The sequence below is a fragment of the Prorops nasuta genome, unplaced genomic scaffold (assembly GCF_024137725.1).
Source record: "Prorops nasuta isolate Cenicafe-Biocafe unplaced genomic scaffold, Cenicafe_Pnas_1.2 PNAS00030, whole genome shotgun sequence".
Classification (NCBI taxonomy): Eukaryota; Metazoa; Arthropoda; class Insecta; order Hymenoptera; family Bethylidae; genus Prorops; species Prorops nasuta.
In genome coordinates, this window is record NW_027116827.1 from 27,909 (window position 1) to 51,867 (window position 23,959).

Here is a 23,959-nt window from a genome sequence, read left to right on the forward strand (position 1 = left end):
ATTATGTTTACACAGCTAGCAGAAAGAATTTTTTTGGAATAGTATAGAGTTCCATTTTGGAACAGTAAAACGCAATTCTTTTTTAAACTTTAAGAATATTAGGATATTAGCAGCTCTATAAAGGACCTTTTTTCAATGTCACAAAATGTAATTAAAAACAAAAAATATTCATGTTTTAATTTGGTAATTTTAGAGCCGAGTGGATGAGATTGCTTTGTTGCATCATGGTGTCTTCCTACAGAAATCAATCTTAAAATATTGAAAGAAACCAGTAGTTTGATGATATTTTTGACTTCAGTAATATCAGTGATATAGTCTAAAGTAGTGTCAGAATTAAGGATTTTTATCTTCCTGTCATAACCTTTGTCATAGAAGTTTGTGACATCTCAGTCGGCGCTTTATATTTAACTAATATAAGTTTTTCTTCCTAATCCAATAACTCTAAATTGAATATTAAATATAATAATTATGTAAATCTCGCGTGTCACATCTTAAAATTTAGAATGTTACTAAAATTTTACAGAGAGGTGAAAATGAAATATCCGCTAAGCGATGCATTTTTAAGTCTACTGTGTTCGAACCCAATAAGGTTGCATTTGTTTTTGTGGTGGAGTGCTGCAAGTTTCACTCTGTTTTTATTTAATGCTCAGTGATGACAGTGATTGTGAAAGATAAAAAGATCAAAATGATACTCAGAAATACTCAGAATAGTACTACACTACAGTACCGGCAGTACGAAAGCGAATGTAGCCTCTAAACCTGTAATTCTTTGGCCGGTATTCATAGTCGTTACTTATATTTAAGACCGACTTAAGCATAGGTTATCTTTTTCTATTACTGTTAGGTGAAAAAGGACAATCGATACTTTAAGTCAGACTTAAATATAAGCAACGACTATGAATACCGGCCTTTACGTCAGCACGGATGAGCATACTGGTGTCACGGTGAGAAAGCAAAAATCCATGTTACTGGCAGCACTGGCATTATGGCCCCGTTCCGCTATTGACTGCGAGTATTGAAAAGCTATATTTAATGTCACGCAAACTATAGATTACTAGTACTCACAGTAAATAACGGAACGCGCCCTATATTCGCGATCTCGAGTGAATTCAGATGGCAGCACAGTGATGCAGTATGGCGGAAGCAATAGGGATAATAAAACATTTCAAAAGACCTTTCGTAGAATGACAATCAATATTAAATGCTAAGTTATATTATTTCTTGTGGATTATTATGACATTGTGAGAAATGTGCTATAATACAAGCACAAATACCAAAACTCTCCATATGTATGTCACCATACAATCTTCCTATTCCATTGCTTCTCACTTCGTCCGTCAGGCGGCAACATTGATGATTGAGATCGTGAATAGCGCAGGGGATCACTTTTATAATTTCGCCTAAATTTATTCACCTTGAGATTAACCAAAATTAATTAAAATTGTTTCCGGTCTATAATTGGTACATTTTGAGTGAAAAGTGAAGATTTTGACGTGGAATCCACTTATGTATGTACATATTTCGAACTGAACGAACTGAACCGTCATGGACGTCACGTCGCCAGCGTCGCCTACCGGCGAGGATTGCCGCAAAGTCCCGCAATTGGTAAAGCAAAGCCAAAGATTCAAACTAGTGCCACGTGTGGTAAATTTTGTAAGCTGTCTAAGGACGATACATTTGAAAATACATATAACAAGCAAATGAATGTTGAATTTGAAATCCCTTATAAAAAACGAAGAAATATAAAATATTGTTATGTTCCTCAATGTAAGGCGTATGAAAAGTCGGGGATAAGCTTTCATTCATTCTTAAAAAATATTAATATAAAAAGAAAATAGGAAATTACTTTAAGGATGGGTAAGCCAGCTTCACCAGAAATGAGGGTTTGCTATCCTCTTTTTTTAAAAAATCGGATTATCCTTCCAACTATAAGTTAAATTATTGTATATTATAATTATATATATATTTATATTTATACATATTAACCGTTTGGCTGCTGACGTATTTTTTGGGACATATGCTAAAACTGCGGCAGTAATTGCGTGTGTATGGGCAAATATGTAAAACACTTTTCATACAATAAACTCACTTGTGTTGCATTGCAACAACAAAAATTAAAAGATACCAATTGTTTACAGAAACTTCGCATTTACAAGAAGAGCGCGATAGCGCTCCTCAGCAGTCAAACGGTTAAATCGTATGCATGTTTATAGTTCCAAACTCCAAAATACATGAATTATTCCATCATGTTGTATTTACTCAAAATATTCTGAAGTAGAGCTGTACACAGGAATAAAACTTTAAGCATCAAGGAAAGAACGTTGACACGAAATGATAGAGTTAATATCAGATATAGTAAATTATAGTAGCATCACTAAATGATCTTGATGTGTACACTTTAGATGTGGATAAAGAGAATAACACTGTCTGAACATGATCTAATCAGTGATCTATCTAATGAAAATTATCATAAACGTATTATAGCTGCAATGAATGCAAGCCAATTTAATAGATGATAGACAAGATCATCCCCAAGAGGGTACGAGCTTAAAAGATATGTTGTGTGAAAATAATCCATTTGAAAAATATATGCAAGTAAGTTTCCTTCCAGCAAATAAAGAAAAAAGCATAATCTTAAAGCAGTTAACTCTCTTAAATTTACTCATGAACGATGATAGTAGCGTTATTCATTACAAAATGTCGTCGACCCGTTTAAAAAACATTATTTGACGGGTTTGACTAATACAGAAAACAAGAAGGGTCATCCTTAACGGGAATCCGTATACCTGCATTACAGGGCGAAAGCTATTTCGCATGCAGCGTCGTCATTTGTTGACGGATTGTAAAGTTATTTCAGGTTTTTGGAAATGCCAGAAGCTTATCTACTAAGTTATGTTAGGAAAATTAACAAAAAATGAAAAAAAAATTTTTGTTTAAATAAATATATTAACATTATTGAGAAACAACAATTAAATCGCAAAATTCCCCAACGTACTTTACTAGATAATGTTCATACGTTTCCAAAAAGTCCACATAAATGCAAATCTGTCAAGAAACGACGATGCTGCATGCGAAATAAATAATGGAAGAATTTCGTGTTCGGGAAGTCGCCAACACGAAATTCTTCCATTATTTATTTCGCATGTAGCATCGTCGTTTCTTGACAGATTTGCATTTATGTGGACTTTTTGGAAACGTATGAACATTATCTAGTAAAGTACGTTGGGGAATTTTGCGATTTAATTGTTGTTTCTCAATAATGTTAATATATTTATTTAAACAAAAATTTTTTTTTCATTTTTTGTTAATTTTCCTAACATAACTTAGTAGATAAGCTTCTGGCATTTCCAAAAACCTGTAATAACTTTACAATCAGTCAACAAATAACGACGCTGCATGCGAAATAGTTTTCGCTCTGTAATGTCGGTATACGGATTCCCGTTAACGTGTTAAAAATTTCACCGCTAGAGGCGCGCGCGTAATCTTTGCAATTTGCATCGCCAATGGCAATAATGGGCAATGGCATAGCTGGCTGGCACTGCTGGCAGTGCTGGCGCCTGGCACAGGATTGGCCCTGCGAGTGGCTGCGGCCTGCGAGTGCGGTGCGACTGCTGCAAACTCGCTCATGAGCCGATGAGCAACCTCGTGTTTATCAATGGTAGCATTCAGCAGAGACAAATGTTGAGGGAGCGGTGTATGTTATTGGCTATTACTCTTAGATCCTATAATTTTATCCAATAGAAGTAGAAGTTTAAAAAGAAATCTGGTAACGTTACTGAGCTGCTACCTCTGCTGAATGCTACCAATTTATTTACTGGTGACAGGTGAAGTGGCAAGTGGTGAAACCCAATTCAAGGAAAGAAGAAGTTAGCACTTTCTATAAAGCATAGCATAATTCAAAATGGAGGAGTTGGCAACGATGACCCAAAGTTTAAATATTCAAAGTAAAAAAATAACAAATTATCAACCATCTGGTAAATTATTTCACCGTTATGCAAATAAAATCAATATTGAAAAGTATGAAGGTCCAGCTTTACCTGGACATGCAGCAAATGTATTAATGGAGAGTAATAAACGTACTGAAAAAGATCGAATACGTACAAAAGATAAACATGATCGTGCAACAGTTGAACAAGTTATGGATCCTCGTACAAGAATGATACTATTTAAGTTTTTAAACAAAGGAATAATTGCAGAAATAAATGGTTGTATTTCCACAGGCAAAGAAGCAAATGTATATCATGCTACTTCTAAAACAGAAACTGAATTTGCTATAAAAATTTATAAGACATCAATATTAAACTTTAAAGATCGGGATAAATATGTTACAGGCGAATTTCGTTTTCGACGTGGATACTGTCGCCACAATCCCAGAAAGATGGTTAAAACATGGGCAGAAAAAGAGCTACGCAATTTAATACGATTACAACAAGCAGGGGTTAATTCACCTAAACCAATCCTATTACGTAGTCACGTATTACTAATGGAATTTATTGGTACTAATGGTTGGCCATCTCCTAAACTAAAAGATGTTACTTTACCTAGTTCAAAATTAGGAAAATTGTATAGAGAATGTGTAGAAATGATGTGGAAATTATACAATAAGTGTAAATTAATTCATGCTGATCTAAGTGAATATAATATATTATTTCATGATGGGTCACTTATAGTAATTGATGTATCTCAGTCTGTCGAACATGATCATCCTATGGCCCTTGAATTTTTAAGGAAAGACTGTACAAATATTACTGGTAAGTGATAAGATTGAATCATAATAGAGCTTATATTACTTAAATGATTGTACTAAAGTTGTTTCTTTTATATAGAATATTTTAAGAAAAATGGTGTAGCTGTAATGTCGATAAAATCATTATTTGACTTTATAACTGATCCAACAGTGACAGAAACCATTATGGAAAATTATCTCGATAAGATATCCAATGAAATAGAAAACCAACAAAACAATCTATCTAATCCTGAGGATGAGATTGCTGAAGAAGTTTTTAAACAAGCTTATATTCCTCAAAGATTAGACCAAGTTATCAATGTAGAGCAAGATATAAAATTAGCAAAGTCTGGTGAAAAGAACTTAATCTATAATACATTAACAGGCTTAAAAGCTGATTTATCAAAACCTAAACATGTCCCAGATATTTTGAATGAGATTGATAAAAGTGAATGCAGTGATAGTGAAGAAGCATCAAGTGATGAGGATTCAAGTGACAATTCGTCCAATACTAATCAGGAAAAAGCAGAAAAAGAATGTTCTACCTCGTTACGAGTAACGTGTGGTCGTCCTAAAAACGAAACGCCAGAGGACAAAAAGGTATAATATAAAATAAAATAGCATTTTTATGATATTCACGATTGGATCTTAATGATATTAACACATTATTCTATACAGGCCCGTCAAAAAGCATTTAAAGAAAAAGCAGCTGAAAAAAGGAAAACAAAAGTAAAGAAACATGTGAAGAAACGACGCGAAGTGGTGCAAAAGAAAAAACGAGGCCATTAATTGAACTCTTGTGGTTTGAGCATCCTTTTGAAAAGGCTGTCATCAAAACCTTATTATATTATTTCAAATATTGATAAAGCAGATACCTTTTTGATAATTTATTTAATCAATCTAACCAATTCTCCCTTATTATTTGAGAAAAGTATCATAACCAGGTTTATTTTGATTTTTCGATGTACCACAATAAATATTGTATTGTAGTATTATGAAAATTTACAAACTGCAAAAACAGACCTGCATTGAAAGGGTTAAATTGATACCATTGTATAGATATTTCTCAAAACCTTAGTGCTGGACAGAATTTGTTATCACGTTTCTACATTTTTTAGTCATTTAAATAAAGGGAAGCGAACCAAGTTTAACTTGCTAAAATTGGTCAACTGTAGACAGACAATAAAGATTATTGTAAAAAGAATTGTTGCATTTTATTAATGCTCAAGACCGATACTATAAAGATTCTTTGTTAATTAAAAATAAAATTATTTATTCTAGAAATCCTAGCAAAAAATATTAGTATTACATCAATTTTTGTACAAAAATATACAGGATGTACCATTTAAGGCAAACCAATTTATGAATCCTTTAGAATTTAATCATCTCCATAATAATTGGAGGTATTATTGTTATAGGACCTTTTGAAGCATCTTACCTATTTGAGTTCTAGAAGCAGTTAAGCAAAATATTGATAGTTCTTCTAGTTTCCAATATAAGTGAGTTTTATTTATATGTCCGTGCTCAGATGCGATCTCATTAGTAAATCCTTTTGCTTTACTAGCTATGAATATAAGAAAATTATTTTGATTAAAAAAAGCGAAGGAGTTTTTGTTTTATAGAAAAAAGGAAAACATTTGAAATACCCACAATGAGATAATTAGTTATGGAGGAGTCTTAAGACCAACGGGTGGAGTGTTAATGCGTGAGGGTGGGGGGGGGGGGGGGCAATTCTGCTCATTTAGTCAATTAATGTTTATCAGATAGTATTTTTTTTAGCGAAGTTTATAAAAGCTGTAGATACCCTAAAACTTCTCATAATTTTAGATATGATTATATTTGAGATGGTTCCTTGGTACTGGATAAGATTAAAATTTGAAGTTCATTAGATGAATTATCTCTGCAGAGTTTAAAAAAAAAGACAATAATGTTGTTCGTTTTAGTCACTGACTATAAAGGAAAAACGTTTATAGCAGTTAGTATTAACAATATTAAGAAAATAATAAATATTTATATATAAAACTCCAAAACTATGAAAGACATTTAAACCTGAAAAGCACTAACCTCTATTGATCCCTGTGTATTTACAACCATTATTATATATTTAGTAGTGTTCGAAAATCGTAATTTGAATAGAAAATTATATCAAAAAATTTTGTAATTAAGGTTTCAGCGTCAAAATAAGGAGCCTAGTGAAGAGGATGTAAAGGGGCATGCAGGTAATACTAGCAGAGATAAAAGTTCTTTGCAGTGGTATTTACTCTAAATAATCATGACATCTAATGGGGACTGAATAATACTTCATTGTAATCTCTCTTACGACACTTTTACATAATTATGCGCAGGAGCTTCCAGACTTACGCAAATCAAAAAATTGAATCCTATACCCGTTTGCTAATTCATTTCGTATGACATCCTACAGTTTTATAGTATAAGATTAATTCCGGCAAACGTACACAAATACTTGTCATGTAAAATCACGATATCTAAAGAATTTATACAAAAGTAAGAAATTATCAGTCATTTGATAAATTCATTTACCGTTATACAAAAGTTAATCATACAATATTGAAAAGTAGGAAAAGATCTGGCTTCTAGCTGGATATGAAATGTAGTGATGGAAAGTAAAAATTACGCTGAAAAATAGGGAATATGAACAAAAAATAGTCATGATCATACGACAGTTGAACAAGTTAAAGATCTTCGCAAAAGAACGATATTTGTTAAATTATAGAATAAAGGGAACTATTAATTCGTATTTAAATGTGTATATATAATTTATAGTGATTCAAAAAGGTTGAATTTTTTCTTTTTGATTGCACAATTAACATCGGTTTCTATACATTAAAATAAATTTTGTCACCAAAGTTGAGCTACATAGCTTTATTTTTGAAGGTGGCGTAATTCATTTTGCTTTTTTTTTAAACTTCTTTTGTCTCTCAACACGTCTCTCTCTCTTTCTAAAAATTAAATATTGTAATTATGCGAATTCCATTTTAATTTGATTGTACCATTTTAATATACAACTTAATAAATTTATATTAATAATAAACTTTTTGTTTTATATAATTAAACAAACTCCTTATAGCATTAACTTGGAAAATCAGCAAAGAAACTCTAAAGTTAATTACGCCACCTTTTAAAATTGAGTTACAGACCTGAGCTTTGGTGAATAATTTTATTTTAATGTATAGAAACTAATTTTAATTAAATGGCAAAAAATTGACATTTTTTAAACACCCGAATATATACATATATATACATACATTGCTTAAAAATCTATTATAAACAGTCTTCTTAATTTACGAATATCTTGAGCATACGTAAGTAAATTTACATACATAAATCTTGTAAAATATATAATAAAAAGTTTCCTATCCTTGACCAAATATTTAAATTGAAAATATCTTTTCCAACTCTAACATATCGCTTAAATAAATGCATAAAAACTTGATTAAAAGCAGCAAATAATTTCAAATCGTTAAAATCACTATGGAGTCAACATAGCTATCTGATCGTTTCAAAGAATTATATAGATACTTCAATCTTTGATTTTTTTTTGTTGAAAGTAATCCTTTCGGAATATTTGATTCATAAACAATCCGACTTTTGTTCGAATAAAAACAGGAGGTATAGAAGCGAAAAAGCTTTGTATTCCGTGTGCCCAGTACCCATTGCTACAATCCACTTTTCCAAGTAAACCAATTGCGCTCTTTGCGTATGTTGTTGGATTAGGCACAAAAACTGTTGATACCTGTAATATAGGCTATAATTAAACATACTAAAACTTTTCTGGATATAAGAAAATATGAAGATTATAATATTCTGCTTTAAAATTTTCATGCAAATATATCGAAAAGTAAATAAGATAAAGAAAAATACATTAGACAAATGTTATAAGATTTGGAGTGAGGGGGAAGATTATTTCAAATTAATCTTAGTTGAACAATTAATTTGTAGATGGATAACAATTTTCCATACAAATTTAACAGGTTTTTCACGTAAAAGCTGAGCTTATACATAACATATATGATTAATACAAACTTTTAAATCTGCTCCAGGCTATATATGTGGTCATATCAGCTTCATATGGAGTATTAATTATTTACAAGTTGGAAAACTTCATTTTGGTTTTTTGTAGTATGTTTTATATTATATTTTCAATTATAATTTTCAAATTTCTTCATAAAAAGAAAAATATATATGGTTGTTTGATTTAAGGAAGTATTTCTTTTAAAAGAAATTTTTTAAAACAATGTGTGGCATGCACCGCGCTATGTTACAATTAGAATATATAGTGTATTATTCGAGTCTTTCTCCGACGCAATAAGCATAAAATGCTATCGTCAATGGTTGCATTCAGCAGAAAAACAGCAATGGAGCTGCTATTGAAATAATGAGGTATGATTAGTCAGCTAGGTAGCGCCATTTCTAATCGATTAATTATATTCAATATTTCGGTAGCAACTCTATGGCTGCTGCTTCTACCGAATGCAACCAATGTTTGTCAAATAATTTGAGAAAGTACGTACCAGCTAATTGTAAAGGTTTTATAGAAGAAGTATAAAGCCAAATCATTTGAATTAAAATGCAGGAAAGCAACTATTACACTTTATAAACAGAATGAATCATAATAAAACATAGATTCAGTTTTTATTTTATATAAACTATCCAGAAAAATTATAGGAAGTCACAGCTACCTTGACGCATTTGTTTCCATATAAAATTTTTAAAGAATAATATCAATGATGGATTCTGCTGGCACTCAGCGGTCTCAGCCGCTAAGTAAACTACGCTTATAATTGGCTAATTTGAATTAATCAAACAATTATATTCGCGTTTTACTTAACAGCTGAGACCGCTGAGTTGCGGCTGAATGCATCATATGATTTTCAATATAGGTCGATGAAAATTAATTCCATATTTTCCAATCTATGGCCTTTGAAAGACTATACATAAATTTTGTCTAAAATATATTTTCTCGTATCTCGTACACTTTTCAACATATTTGTTTGGAACTTTTCAAGTACGTTACTGTGTATTAAAATGTTTCATACCTGTAGCCTATCACTAAATGCGTTCATCTTAGTGTTAACGAAAAGTGGCATTAAATGTTGCACCGTGATACCAAATGGGGAATATTCGGCTCTTAAAGCGTCCGAGAAGCTTCTGACGTAGATTTTCGTAGCAGCATACACAGTCATTAAAGGTAACGGTTGCATTTCCGAACCAGAGGAAATATTGACAATTGCTCCTTTTTTTCGTTTCTGCATATCTCCAATGACCAATCGAGTCATTAATGTGGTAGCACCTACATTCACGTTGATAATATTCCAGAGCTCCTCTTCCGGTACTTCCCCGAGATACATAGGATAACTATACTGTACACCAACGTTATTAACTGTGAAGCAGAAGACGATTAATACTCTTAGTACCCAGTGAGAAATTAAATTGGGAAATTGAATCGTGTATTGTTCAGCTATAGTGTAGTATATCATTTTCCATGTTAAAGTACAGAGTGAAGTTAGTCACAAATTGTAAAGGAATCAATTTCCCACTGTGTACAGATCATATTATTAAAAGAAATTTCAAATATTCTCGTGCCTTACCCAATATCCCAATTGGGATATATTTTAATTCTTCCTTTAATTTTTCATAAATATCCTTTCCCTTGCTAAAATCAGCAACGATAATTTTCACTTCGATTTTCGGGTTAACCAAGAGTATTTCTTCCTTGGTTCTTTCTAATTTTTCCAAAGTTCTACTAATTAGGACGAGATTTAAATGTCTCGCTGCTAATTCCTTGGCATAAGCTTTGCCAATTCCATCAGTGGATCCCGTTACGACTAGATAAACAATTCACTTTATTCTTTTGTCTCCAAATTGTACAATCGATCAAGTTTTTCAAACTAGTACATACCCGCCCATTCGCCGAACTTTGATTTTAAATCGACGGCTTTTGAATCTATCAAAGGTGTTAAAACTTCTTTAAAGGTACGAATGAGTCTACTTATTTGACCAAACGTGGCCCATATCAAAATTATTGCGATTATTAGCCAAAACGCTACTAATGCCAGCATTTTTCTGTAACATATTAAACAAAATATACAATCTAGTACATTTTTACAAACTATAATAACGAAGGAAGATTGGAGGAGATTATATATAAAATAATCCTAATACAGAGGCCATATCCATAGAAAACGTTTTAGTCGTTACCTGCATTAATTTAATCACTGTTATTTTTTCAAAATGTATGAGGCAGGAATTTGGCAATTCGCGTTCAATCTCAACACATTTGTAAAATTCCACACAATATTATAGTCGAGCGTCACTCATAATAATATAAAACAGTCACACTTAAATGTTGAAGCATCGATAAAACTTATATGGAAATTCAATAAAAATGCAATTTAAAAAATGAATATCCTAGAAATATTGATATCTCGTTGAATGAAAAATAGTTGGCTGATGGATGCAAGTATCACATTTCGTTATTTAGCGATGAATTTGCTAAAGTTGAACAATGGAAAAAAATAAACAAAAAGAATTAGCAAATCACAATATTATTTGGTAAATGTTCGGCGGGTTTTTCTGCAACCATAAACCGACGGAGACCAGCGCGATACTAAGAGGTAACTCGCTGTAAATGATTGTACAAAAGACGTATGAAGGTGAGGCACTTTCTCCACTTCGTACACAAGTTGCAGACTAACAACTTGGGACGATTTGGTAACAAATCTTAATGCGCAAACTTATGGAAATGACAAAAAGTTTCGTAATAATTATTAATCATTAAAAAAAGTCCATTAATTCAACATTATCATCTTGAGCAAAATATAAGCTTTAACGTTATTTCTCGAAAGAATTCAACAAATGTTCAATGTTCAATCCTTATAGCGGGTGTACGTTATTCTGCGTGAAAATCGTCTGTTTATGTTGTTTAACGTTTAAAAAGATGTTAGACGTGAATGGAACCTTTAAGTCTTCATAGAGCTAGTCAATGATCGTGGATCAAATGATTACTGAAAATTTGTCATATATTTATATAATATATAATCTACTAACAAACGTTGTGTGTGTACGTATAATGACAGGTGCATATTTGCATATGGAAAATATAGTAGGAACATTATTGCAATTGTTATTAAAAGAGATATTGTGGTCGTATATCATCTAATATTATATTACGTTTCTGTGTGTTTTCAATCATATTCAAACTGCACTAATTTTTCGAGAAAATTTATATAACTTTTCATATATTTATTATATTGTCACGAATTCCTTCCTCAAAAACTGCACTTTACAGGTTCGATCAACCAAAAGTCTGGAATATTATATTATTATGGATTGTTATGGAGACTTTCACTATGAACCAAGACGTTATTATACATTGCAGATTGACCCTAAACGGATATGCTTGGCGTCTAAAGTCATTTGCAGTATATTATCTTTACACGTCTAGTGTGGTATAATAATATTAGTATGTTGCCAAAGAAATCACAATTGTCAGAAATATTAAATCTTACGAACATTTTAATCTATATCTGGCAAATTTTTTACGAGTACCTTTATCGATACTTCATAAAAGAATACAAGTGAAATTAGTGCCGACCGATCTCTCAATGACAAAAATTGTACGCGTCCAATGTTCTAAAACAACAATTTTGCAATCAGAATATTTCTTGAGTTTGCAGGACGCAACCGTCTTACGAACATATTACTTCAGTGATTCGAACAGGGCTTCCATTCTTATGAAATTGAACCTTGATATGATGAGATGGAATTTTATAAAACTCCTTGAGAGTAAAATGTCACAAGTTTTTCAGTAATCGTGAAATTGAACAATGAGGAAAGTTATCCAGATGGATCTATTGAAACGTGCAATGACGCCAGTAGAAAATAAAATCTCCACATTTATATAAATGGTAAGAAATGAATAAAAGAAAATGAAAACGTAATCGTACTTAAACTTTTATTATCAATGGCCAGCGTGGGTCGACTATTGATCTGTATTCTGTACAGCGATAAGGTTAACTGCGGATGGAAAAATGTATTTATGTGCTGCGAATAATAACACCAAACATTCCACTTGGTGAAAATATTAGCAAAACTCTCTGAAATTCTGGACAAATTAGTAGGTATATTTTGAAATCAACAAGAAAGGGATTAAGAGCGTAATTTATTCAGAGGGATCTGACGAGTTTCTAGGAAATTATGAAGATACCGCAGTTACTATACTGGTAAGTCTAGTAATAGTAAATTTACTAGTCGTTTTGGGTTATATCCATGTGCTGGCGTTTGATAGGAATTCTGTCCCCCTATTATGACTCCAGACACCCAGGCACGACGCTGGCACAATTGGTTCTTTTGCTACCAAAATATAATCACGAATCTCGCGTAGATGCGCGTTTGTGGTGTGTGTGTGCATGTGTTCCCCCTTAATCGATTGTTTGGCTGCAAGAGAGCCAAATCTGGCATCAGAGCAACCAGGTATTTGCGCCAGTATACCGTCTAGGAATTAAAGCGGAGAGACGAAATTCCCATGAGATCGCAACACTGGTTATATCGTATTTAGCAAAGATTGGATGAATGTCCCTTCTCCTTTATATATGGATTCTTCAACTTGTTTAATAATTGTCTACATGTACTGCAATTTATCTCGAAATTTACAAAATATAAATGACTATAACAAATTGTATACATAGCAAGAACTGTTTTAATTATAATGGAACGAATGACATTTAAACAGTATAAACTATGAGTATAACTTGCAATAAACTGTTTAGAGGAATATCTAGTGTATTTGAGTGGTCTTAGTACAGTCTCGGTGTCTCCACTAATTTCACTAGACTATACTAGACGGGACCAATGAGACGAAAGCACCAGCAGTAGTGGAGGGGCCGTTGAATGCAGAGAGGGGGCAAAGATGGTCAAGGGTGAGGAGGAGGTGAAGGGTGAAAACGAAAAGAAAAGATGAAAGAACGACTGAGCGAGGCGCGCGCAGCCTTTAACACTGACTCTGTAGAAACCTGTTGAAGAGAGTAAAAAGCTAAAAAGTGAGAGAAAGAGAGGAAAACGTGTACAGGAACCTTAACAACAACAGCAGCGTGCTCTTCAACAACTTTACGCTATCTGGCGGTTTGCCGAAGCGACGTAAAACGATCACCGGCTGTTGCTGTTACGTATCGACTGACCAGTGACCACTTCTTAGCAGTCTTGGCCTCTTTAGACTTTCACGCATAACTCTTGTAATTCTCAATTCCAGTTTTCAGTGCTTCGTGACCTGACGATTCTTACCCTCGACCTCTAATGAAAAACACATCGTACTATCAAACAATATTAATCTTCGTAAAAACTAATCAAGAATCGAACCTGCTCTTGTATACGAATCAGGTGGGTACTTTTTCTCTCTCTCTCTCTCTCTCTCTCTCTCTCTGTTCTTTAAACCCTAAATTCTTAAACGAGTTTGGACGAAAATATGTTTCGGTATATTTCCATTGAAATTTTCCTCCTACCTGCAACCAGTCTTCTAAAAATATCACACAATCATCACTTTTTTAACGGACGTACATTCCTTTTCGACGTCAATTCACATTCAGAGTTCCTTCTGTCAATTTCAAGCAAATTCTATTTTCTTATAAACAAATAAATTCATTTTTTATTCGGCAGGTATTATATTACTTATGCGGATAGAGTCGTCGCTTTAAACTACACGAATCGCTAAACCTGCATCGTGCTACTTTAATATATTATACGTATTTACATACAAGAGTAGCATTTTCGTTTCTGTGTTAGTTTTTGACTAGTTTTTATGTCGTGATTAGTATGAATGGATTGTTAATTTCTTTCTCATTCACAAGAGGATTAAGGTAAAGAATGGCGATGAATAGCGCTGTTCCCAACATCGGAAGATGTATTCGGCTTAGTTATTAATAATCTAAGATTTTTTAAATTTGTTTGTGATAACAAATACCTATATGATACATTGAATTATTTGATTTCAATAAATGATACTCACATTTAAAAATATCAATCTAATGATTGATATTTGATTAAACTAACGTAATCGACTGAAAGAGTTGAAATTAAAATTTTTTAACTCTCGTAAACAAACATACCTATCCTAACAGACATTATAAGCTGTACGTGACAATAAGTAATAATAACTTGAAATCCATCTGTATAACGCTAGGAATTACTTCTACACATTTCACATGTTCACTGACAGTTCCTAGTCATTTTTTCAAAATCTGATACATTATTATGCAATCCCTTGCATATCTCCACTGAATAATATTCCAAGCAACAGGCTTTAATCTTATTAAAACTTCATGACTTTAAATATACGTAAATTTTGAAAGTTATCGCAATAGTTTCAAAATGTTACGTCACCTTATTGCGTAAACGGATTCATAATTGATTATTTCGTCGATTTCGAGAGGTTGATTTATAGCTGGTTGAATAATTTAACCTATTTGTACGTCTCTCTCTCTCTCTCTCTCTCTCTATGGTGCAGAGGTAGATTTGCCTCGACAGGAAAAATGTTCTACAGTTCATGACCGCAAACAGATTTATCGAGTTGCATCTAACGTTTCTAAGGTTTTTTTTTCTATCCATCGATAATCTGTTTGAAAATTTACCTACATATGGTTTTTTTAAACGACGATCATGTTGACTATTATATTTATTCAGTATTTTCTAATATTTCATTTAATTAAGTATTAAATGTAATGAGTGAGATTGTGTGCTGAGATTAATTGTGAAAATTGAAGGCTATTATAGTATAAATGCGTGAAAATCAGCACTTGAAGATTTCATTAAAGATTAGTAATAATAGAAAGTGTTATAATCAAATAACTCAAATCCTTGTGCATTGCCGTTAGATAAAAACCTTGTGTTGGTTAAAGCCCGATAGTATAGTAACTCGGTAGAGTTAGAAACTGTCGAACAAAGCCAGCCGTTTAGCAAACAAATAATTTCAATAGACTTTACTGGAATTCTTCATCTTTCGCAAACAGATAAGTTTACTAAGAAGTTGGAAGGATCTTCCCTTAGGATTGGGTTCTCAGAATTAATCGTGTTGTAAGAAGGTTCTTATAAGGTTTTTAAACCAAATACGTTTAATTTTGATGCCAAGGATAAAGTTCAAGAACAGGTTTACTCGGATGTTAATTGCGTTTCTCGCAAACATTCTGCTATCCAGCATATAATAATATTCGTAGTTTTCTTCAGTAAGGTAGCAGTCGCAATGCAACGCTATAAAATCAGTTTATAAACATCAATACACATCCGAGCATTTAAAACGCTTATTCGTAAAATTGTATACATTTCATGGGAAATTGTGCCTTCGTTAGATAAGAAATAATCTGTAAATAGAGGTTTTCTAAGAATTTATTTGTGATATATATTATATTCAAAGCGAAATTGTCTAGATTCTTAATTTTATCTTCATTAAATTCGCATCAGCGATTATACGACCTATAAATAGAGGTATTGACCTAGTTTGACTTTTTTGTTTCCTTAATAAATTTTACAGATAGCCCAGATACACACCACTTATCCCGTTTGACTTCATTTCACTGATCTTGATTGCTGTTACTCCAGTTCTTTTTCTCTCGCTTCCCAGCAAAGTAAAAAACAGGAAATAGCGAAACTCATTAGAAGAGAATCGGGGTGGAACCACGAGTCCACCAACGTTCAAATATATAATTTTATGCTTCCAAAGATATTTGAAGAAAAATAATTTATTATTGTACAGTTTCATAGTAAAATCTTCAGTGATTCGAATTGGTACAATTGTTACATACGATATAAAAACTTGGCGAGACTCGTTCGAAAGAGACATTCACATCAGATGCTATTATTTAAAAATCGTTATTACTATACAGTTACACAAAAGACACGATCGACTGATATAATAAATTCAGCTTGTCTTTTTCAGATAACCTTGTTAAAAAGGAATAAATCGAGTAGATAACGAGGCACCTCAAGATTTTACGATCAAGTAGCTCAATGTACCGGATGGACATAGATGAAAGATGACAGGATGGCGAATCTGGAGGACGATTCTATACGCTATTGGTTTCTGGAGCTTGATCCTAAGCGCAGGTATAATCGCGAGTCAAATGTTGGTAAGGGAAATACTGCTTGAAACGACAGAGCCCAAAAGAATGTTCAGCTACTCCTCCGAAGGACCCAATGCACTGGCAAGATCGGCTCTCTTGGAAAGACAAGAAAGACTGCAGTATAATTGCGACGAGATTGCAAAGTATCAAGAACATCCGCCAATTTCCAAAGCGGATTCCTTCAGAAATGTAATTGTCGATGAACAGCACAAGCTGCTGTATTGTTATGTACCGAAGGTATGGCAAATTCCGTTTCTAAATTTAAATTAGACTGTTTTTCCCTTGAAATCTTTTCTTTGCTAGCTGGTAGATTTGTTTTTCTTAGGAAATTTTTTATTTCGTATTAAAAGATCATTGCTTTGTCTTTCTGAATTCGACAGGTAGCCTGCACAAACTGGAAACGTATACTTATGATTGCAACAGGAAAATGGAACGGTAACAATCCGTTGGAAATTCCAGCCGATCTGGCACATTCGCTGAGCACGTTTAAGAGATTAAGTAATTATACACTGGCTGAGATCGAGGACATGCTAACGATGTACGATAAACTCATCGTTGTGAGGCATCCTCTGGAGAGACTCCTATCGGCATATCGGAATAAATTTGAAGCTAAAAATGAGAAAAGTTCGCAGTATTTCCAGTCTCGATTTGGAAAAAAAATTATTAAGGTTGATCGCTCTTGCATTTAGATAGTGATTTTTATTACGTGTTTATATTAATAACAAGGGATTATAAGGGACGATTTATTTTTACAGAAATATAGGTCAAACGCCACCCAGGAGTCCTTGACGAGCGGGGACGACGTGACTTTTCGCGAATTTGTAGATTTCGTGTCGGATAATAGAAATATTAATAACCAGAACGAACACTGGAAACCAATAAATGAGCTGTGCCATCCTTGTTTAATTAACTATAATTTAATCAGTAAATACGAAAGTTTATCGGAAGATGCCACGGAGGTCCTTGAGCGGATAGGCGTTCAAAATATAAAGCAAGTGTTGATCAGAGAGAGAGATTTACACAAAACATATACCTGATAGCATTCAATTATAATAACGTTTTTTTTTATTTTTCCAGTTTTCCTCCCAAACCACCAACCAACGAATCAACCTCAAAAAAATTGGGTAGATACTATTCTACACTGAGTCACGTGCAACTACAAAAACTAACAAATTTATATAAATTAGATTTTAAACTATTCGATTATTCGTTAGAAGATGTTTTAGGATTTTCGGTAGCGTAGTTTTTGGAGCATTGACTGCTATCGTCATTTCACATTCTAATTTCATTCGCTATTAGGACTACGATGGACGGGTAGAGTGATTTATTTTGTGTTCACTGAAAATATTACTAATATACGTATAAAGAATGAAAATTCCAATTGTTACAAGTGCTAATTTTCATAAAACTGCGATTTTTTCTTAGATACTATTTTTTATATTAAGAAGTTTGTTTTTAATTTTTTACTAAACAGGTTTCAAATGGGTATACTTATATGCCACTAATAATAGAATTGTTAATCAAGTTTTTCATTTACCATTTGACTCGCAACATATTGTTTTCTCAAAACAATTAGCAATCGGCGTATAAAACTTTTGGAATTTTCATTGTTTTTCGACTAATTTATGATTGTTACAAGTGTGAATGTAGATATTTATTTTTGTAGAGCGTTTTTACAAATATTTATTTATCTAGATTTGAAAATAGGGCATTCGTATTTTTTATCAGCTATACATTTTTAAGCGCATAATTCTTAACTTCCATAAACGACTGAAGACATCAGTGGAAGTAGATGTTATTCACATTTTTAATGCTTTGAGCAAATTGACATTAAAAGCTTTTAATATATAGCTCAAATATGATATAATACGTTTGGCATCTAAAAACTTCCTGGATACAATAAACCTAGATACTTTCTTTTAACTATATGAGGGTGGCCGCACAATAATCAGTCAAATTCAAATCTGAGTGATTTAAGCTCCGTCATCCGCAAATGTAGAAAAATTGTCTGAAATGTGCGTGTAGCAACGTTGGCAGCGCTAATAACACAGTCTGTGAACGCGACCCAAGCAAGGTCAGTGGGGAGGGAAAATTTAATTTGTTTAAATCCAACAAGTGTTGATATCTTGAAATAAACACTAACGTCACAGCTCTATTCATTCGTGTGTAACATAGTTTAGCGACCAGCTGTTGCACTACATAGCGCAAAATATAGCATTATCGCAAACGCGCCGTAAGATTCAGTGCGTCAAAATACATATACAACAGGGATCTGATAGTTATGACTATTTAAACAATTTTCCAATCTCTGAGTAATTGAAGAGTAACTGGTTCAGACCATTTATCCTCAAAATGTTTTCCTGAAATGGTGTAACTGTTTTTGTGTGAAATTTGATTCTGACATTTTTAGACTTGGTCTGTAGCAAAATAACAAAGAGCACGTGTTGACGTAGGAATCTTTATTTCAGTAACGATTTTTTGTTAATAGCAAAAGAAAAAAACGTTGATTTTATTTGCTACAAAAAGCACTTGTTCTTTTCAAAATACTACCATTCTCATAAATGTTCACAATTTTCACATTTTTCCATATCAATATTATGAAAATAAGTATAAATTTAATACCTATCTTCTTATTGCTGCTAAGGGATGGATGCACCAATTTTTAATTAGAATAAAGCGCAATAAAATATGTCTGTCTTTGTTTTTTTTTTTTTTTTTTTTAATAAAGAATGACATACGTATTATAAAGCGAAGCTTATGGGGATTCACTTGTTTGACGACCGATTTTCAAACCGTTGTCCAATACCTTCTTATGGGGTAAATAATTAAAGATTTTTTTTAACTATTCTTAAGCCATTTTTTTTCTTCTGTTACCTAAATTCTACATACATTTTTTAGAGAGTGTAATCAAATTAATGTGTCTTGTAGGGACTGAAATGAAATCTCCAAAAATGACAATGTGTAAGATACAGCACGCATTAGGTCTCTGAAACTAAAAATGAAAATATCTCGTTATTTTTAATCCAGTTGCGTAGGTACTGACGTTGGAGATTGTTGAAATTTGCTTTGTTAATTATTTTTAGTTTTTAAGATCGAAAAAAATACATGAAAAATGATTTTGTTCGCAAGGTCTGCAATTTTGGTAATTTTAGAAAATTTGTCAAACCTCTGCGTCAGTACCTCGTCTATTGTATTACAAACAAGGAGATATTTTAATTTATCGCTTCAAACGAATAATACTTTCCAAAGCTTGTACAAGGCTTAGTACTGTCATTACGGGAAGGCCGCATTTCAGCTACTATCATAGATGCATTCATTTGATTACGCTTGTCAAAAACTTATGTAAAATATTGAATAATAAACGAACGAAATAATGCAAGAATTAATGAAAAATATTTAATTAGTTCTTCCATAGGAAATGATTGAAAAACGCTTTGAAAATCGGTCGTTATACAGATGAAGGAGGACCATAGCCTATCTAAAGGTTGGTGCAAGTAGTGCAACCAACCCTAAGTCATAAAGGAGAAGTCTCCCTACTCCGTTTTGTCAATAGTGATTTAGGTGCTGAAGTACATTCCTCGTACTATTATTTTTCAGTACTTCTAAATAAAAATAGAGTTTTCTTTTTGAACAAGCACAAGTATAGTTATGAAAAGTTTGTGTGTGCTAAAACTTTTCAATTATCTTTATATTATGTTACAAAAATTCCTAAAATTGCACTGGTTTTGAACACCCAGAGTGTACTACCCCTTTAAGCGGATCATAACATTAATCATAAAAAATATTGATAACTGGATTCTTTTTATAAGTTTTACTTATAGTAACAGCTGTGGCTCCAGTTTTTGCCATTGGCTTGTTTATTTTTAAAGTTACCGTATTTTAAATTCACTGCTGAACATCGTGCCAAGAATCTGAGGATATAAAACGGGTAAATGAGCTGTTTTGTCTATGCTGTCCACGGTGAAGCAGCGATAGCTTTTTTCGCATGTTAATTTTTTTAATGGATTATAAATATTACTTACTTACACAACTCGCCGAACTGAATTTGGCAGGATCCCGCATTTATTTATATATGGAAGAATAACTATATATATATATATAACGTTGTGAATTATCGAAGTCAATCAATCATTCCTGTTATATTTATATATATACGCTAGTTAAGTACTAATACAAACATAACGTAGTGAGAATAAATATTAATATTCATGTGCATACAAGCTGCAATGTCTATAGGCAACATTTGTCACTTTTAGGGTTATTTTTTTTTAATACGAATACAACTACACACACTTACTATATATGTATTATGCTTGTAGTAGTTCTTAACACTCGTATAACATGTATATAGATACCATGCAGTAAATTTGTTGTACAAATTTCTAAAGTCATGTTCCGCAATAGATACCATAGAAGCGTTTACATATTTGATCGATCAAATCGATGAAACGATGAATGAAAATCATTGATCGTGATCGAATCATTGGAATTTCGTCTATTCGGATGTCACGTTGCGGCACATGAGTATATTTGAGTTGATTATTATGTTTAACGAAATATATATTATGGGAGAAGAAACAAAGTTGTATGTGTTTTGATTTGGACCATTTGTTTCGATTCGAGTATGAGCGAGACTAATGAAGGATCTGGTAAAAGTGGGTTGCACAAACTGTGATCATCTGGGAAACGGCCTCTCTCTTGAGGAATTACATAATGCCAGCTGGAGCCCAATGCTAAAGCCTTTCAATATTGTCCATCGAAACTAATGTTTGCTTTTCAAGTTAAAATTAGACTGAGACGTGGAGATGATGGATGGGGCGTGCGCTCATTGACCAAGCTAGATAGAAACTGCTTCGAGGGCACATGCAAATTCTCTTTGGCTCCGGAATAACTATTTATCGATTAATCCAACGATCAATCGTTTCGCTGCAAATAAACATCAATCAAAATGCCAGTTTTAGCATCACTGCGATAATCGTTGGTTAATTTCCACCGACGAATTTTCTACGTTACATATGGACTTGCTAAATATATAATTGCAGCGTTTATGCCAAGTCAAATCGAATATCGATCGTCGTCGAATTGTTCGAGAGCGATTCACGTGAAGAATACTGGCCACACGTGATTTTTCTTGGGAAAGAATGCCAGTGGATGCCAGAACTACGGATACACGTTATAGGCGCCATCGAGGGGTTGTGCTTAAAAATAAAAGTTCCCCCCGCCAGCTTGAAAACAGCCGGTTAGTGAACGCGAGACATCGACCTCGTCTTTCCGAAGCGTGTATTTCAATGTCTTGAGAAAGCTCGAAGAAAAAAGTCATTAGAAAACCTTCCCCCTCACTTATAAGAAATTTACTCGGTTGCATCAAAATTAGCCAGATTCAATCGAATCAATTTCCTCCTGGACAACGGTGATGCTCACACGATGACCTTGACGATTTGGTATCACGATGAACCACAACGTGGCACGAGACTGCTTCGGATGGATCCTTAGGCACGATTATCGTATTTTTCTATTAGCACTTCGATTTAAAGTTTCTGACGTAGTAGCGTGTGGTTCAAAAGTTTTGCTAGGATTCTAAGATATCCTGGAAAAATATGTTCCTTACGATGACCTTGCGAGAGTAGCGAAGTAGGGTTGATTGGTTCCAGAGCGGCAGGTGCTCTAAATAAAACTTGAGGTGCGTCGTAGATCATCGTGTATTTTACCGCAGCATGGATGGGTGATGCCAAAATCCAGGAAGAACGTTTGGGAAGTGGAGGGGGATGAGGAGGTTTAGGGGTTCCTGGAGGAATTTCGGGACGTTGACGCTAGCCAGTTCGGACCTCCACGGAGCGATCCAACTCGGTGATCCAGTCCGCGATCAACCACCGAACTACGACGATCGTTCTGCATTATCTCCAGTTCTCCTCTTCAATCTCCTTTTCCCTAATTCGTGCACCGATCCAACTTCCAATATTGCACGTTCATCTCGAAATCGATTATTCCCAAAACGTGCGTTCTCCGCCCCAACTCGTCGTGCAAAACTTGGTTACAGAAAAAAATCAATATTCTCCATCAATAATCAAATTCTCTAAGATTTAAAACGGATACATCATTTCTGGAATCGAAAGTAAATCCTCGTCTTGCAATTTCAATGAATTTTTACGTTGCATAATTGCAGAAATTTTTGGTACAGGGAAGTAGTATAAGAACAGGAGGAAATATGCCGCAACCAGCTCACGAGACGAAAAACATCCTAACCACCTACTTTATTCTGATCGTCTTGTTAGTTTGTCTCTGGCTACTCTATTCAGGATTATTTTATTAATTCTTATACGAACATTCCTAATGGTAAGCGATCAAACAAAAGATCTGTGCTTGTGCCTGTGTCGTGTTGTAAAATTAGAATAAGAAGAGAACGTTGTTTTTTAGGGTTGAATAGCAAAAGGAAGATAATGGTGTCTCTATCAGGCTTGAAGCTTTCTTGACTCAAAAGTTTCGCGTGGATCTTTGGAGATTGTTGCACTGTATCCATCAGCTTAATCACAATAACGTCGATCGAAAATGTCATCGGCCAACGAACTCTATCTTGACACGATGCTTCAAGAGTGCTATTGTAAAACCACATTCTCCACCCTCAATTGCAGTTTGGCGTTCCATATGCATAGTCAACGATTGCTCCAAAGATACCCGATCATTCGTGGAACTCCCATAAAATTGTACATCAAGTTCATCATTTAACTCTGTACTGACCTTTTTTTTTTAAATAAATATGTAAAGTTAAATTCTTTTATTCGCTTTGGTTCCCTTTCCTATCAATTCCAAAACGATATCTGTAGGCTGCTACAGACGTACTCCAAAAGCATGCTCTACATCCAAACGACTTCAAGGATGATTATTTATGGACACCTGATAAGAAATCTTCCAAAAATTCATCGTGAGTCTTAAGGTATAACTCATAACTAATCCAGTAATTTAAAAAAAAAAACCTGAAAAATTATTATTGTTTCTTGAATTGGTCTGAGAGATTTATTGATAATGAAATTTTAATCTTACCATTAAAGTCTGTCGATTAAGTTAGTTTTCGTCAGTTCTCTCAGTTGATTCGACGAATTTGAGGAAA

The 23,959-nt window shown here is 33.4% G+C and overlaps 3 protein-coding genes and 1 long non-coding RNA gene across 7 annotated transcripts; 3 read left to right on the forward strand and 1 right to left on the reverse strand.

Annotated features, from left to right (window-relative positions):
- Nucleotides 1-3,537: 3,537 nt before the first annotated feature.
- Nucleotides 3,538-6,024, forward strand: RIOK1 (RIO kinase 1). 2 transcript variants are annotated; one of them, XM_066742617.1, is made up of 4 exons: nucleotides 3,538-3,694; nucleotides 3,825-4,751; nucleotides 4,827-5,326; nucleotides 5,405-6,024. In XM_066742617.1, the coding sequence occupies exons 2-4, from the start codon at nucleotides 3,902-3,904 to the stop codon at nucleotides 5,513-5,515; spliced, it is 1,461 nt and encodes a 486-aa protein (XP_066598714.1). In that variant the 5' UTR covers nucleotides 3,538-3,694; nucleotides 3,825-3,901; the 3' UTR covers nucleotides 5,516-6,024. The 2 variants fall into 2 exon arrangements, with proteins under 2 accessions (XP_066598714.1, XP_066598713.1); XM_066742616.1 differs by having other exon boundaries at nucleotides 3,541-4,751.
- Nucleotides 6,025-7,051: 1,027 nt separating this feature from the next.
- On the reverse strand, nucleotides 7,052-13,093 carry LOC136782785 (inactive hydroxysteroid dehydrogenase-like protein 1). Of its 2 annotated transcripts, none has more exons than XM_066742459.1 (5): nucleotides 12,995-13,093; nucleotides 10,647-10,810; nucleotides 10,336-10,572; nucleotides 9,784-10,127; nucleotides 7,052-8,480 (listed from the first exon to the last, which is right to left on the reverse strand). In XM_066742459.1, exons 2-5 carry the CDS (start codon nucleotides 10,804-10,806, stop codon nucleotides 8,268-8,270), a joined length of 954 nt encoding a protein of 317 aa, XP_066598556.1. In that variant the 5' UTR covers nucleotides 10,807-10,810; nucleotides 12,995-13,093; the 3' UTR covers nucleotides 7,052-8,267. The 2 variants fall into 2 exon arrangements, with proteins under 2 accessions (XP_066598556.1, XP_066598554.1); XM_066742457.1 differs by lacking the exon at nucleotides 12,995-13,093 and adding an exon at nucleotides 10,946-11,061.
- On the forward strand, nucleotides 12,934-21,430 carry LOC136782784 (carbohydrate sulfotransferase 11-like). Of its 2 annotated transcripts, none has more exons than XM_066742456.1 (6): nucleotides 12,934-12,969; nucleotides 13,995-14,122; nucleotides 16,671-17,091; nucleotides 17,235-17,522; nucleotides 17,610-17,845; nucleotides 17,932-21,430. In XM_066742456.1, the coding sequence occupies exons 3-6, from the start codon at nucleotides 16,768-16,770 to the stop codon at nucleotides 18,095-18,097; spliced, it is 1,014 nt and encodes a 337-aa protein (XP_066598553.1). In that variant the 5' UTR covers nucleotides 12,934-12,969; nucleotides 13,995-14,122; nucleotides 16,671-16,767; the 3' UTR covers nucleotides 18,098-21,430. The 2 variants fall into 2 exon arrangements, with proteins under 2 accessions (XP_066598553.1, XP_066598552.1); XM_066742455.1 differs by lacking the exon at nucleotides 12,934-12,969 and adding an exon at nucleotides 13,741-13,906.
- A 982-nt stretch (nucleotides 21,431-22,412) lies between these two features.
- LOC136782810 (uncharacterized) lies at nucleotides 22,413-23,621 on the forward strand. The gene is made up of 3 exons (XR_010824175.1): nucleotides 22,413-22,966; nucleotides 23,033-23,187; nucleotides 23,269-23,621. It is a non-coding gene; the product is annotated as an uncharacterized lncRNA (long non-coding RNA).
- Nucleotides 23,622-23,959: the final 338 nt, after the last annotated feature.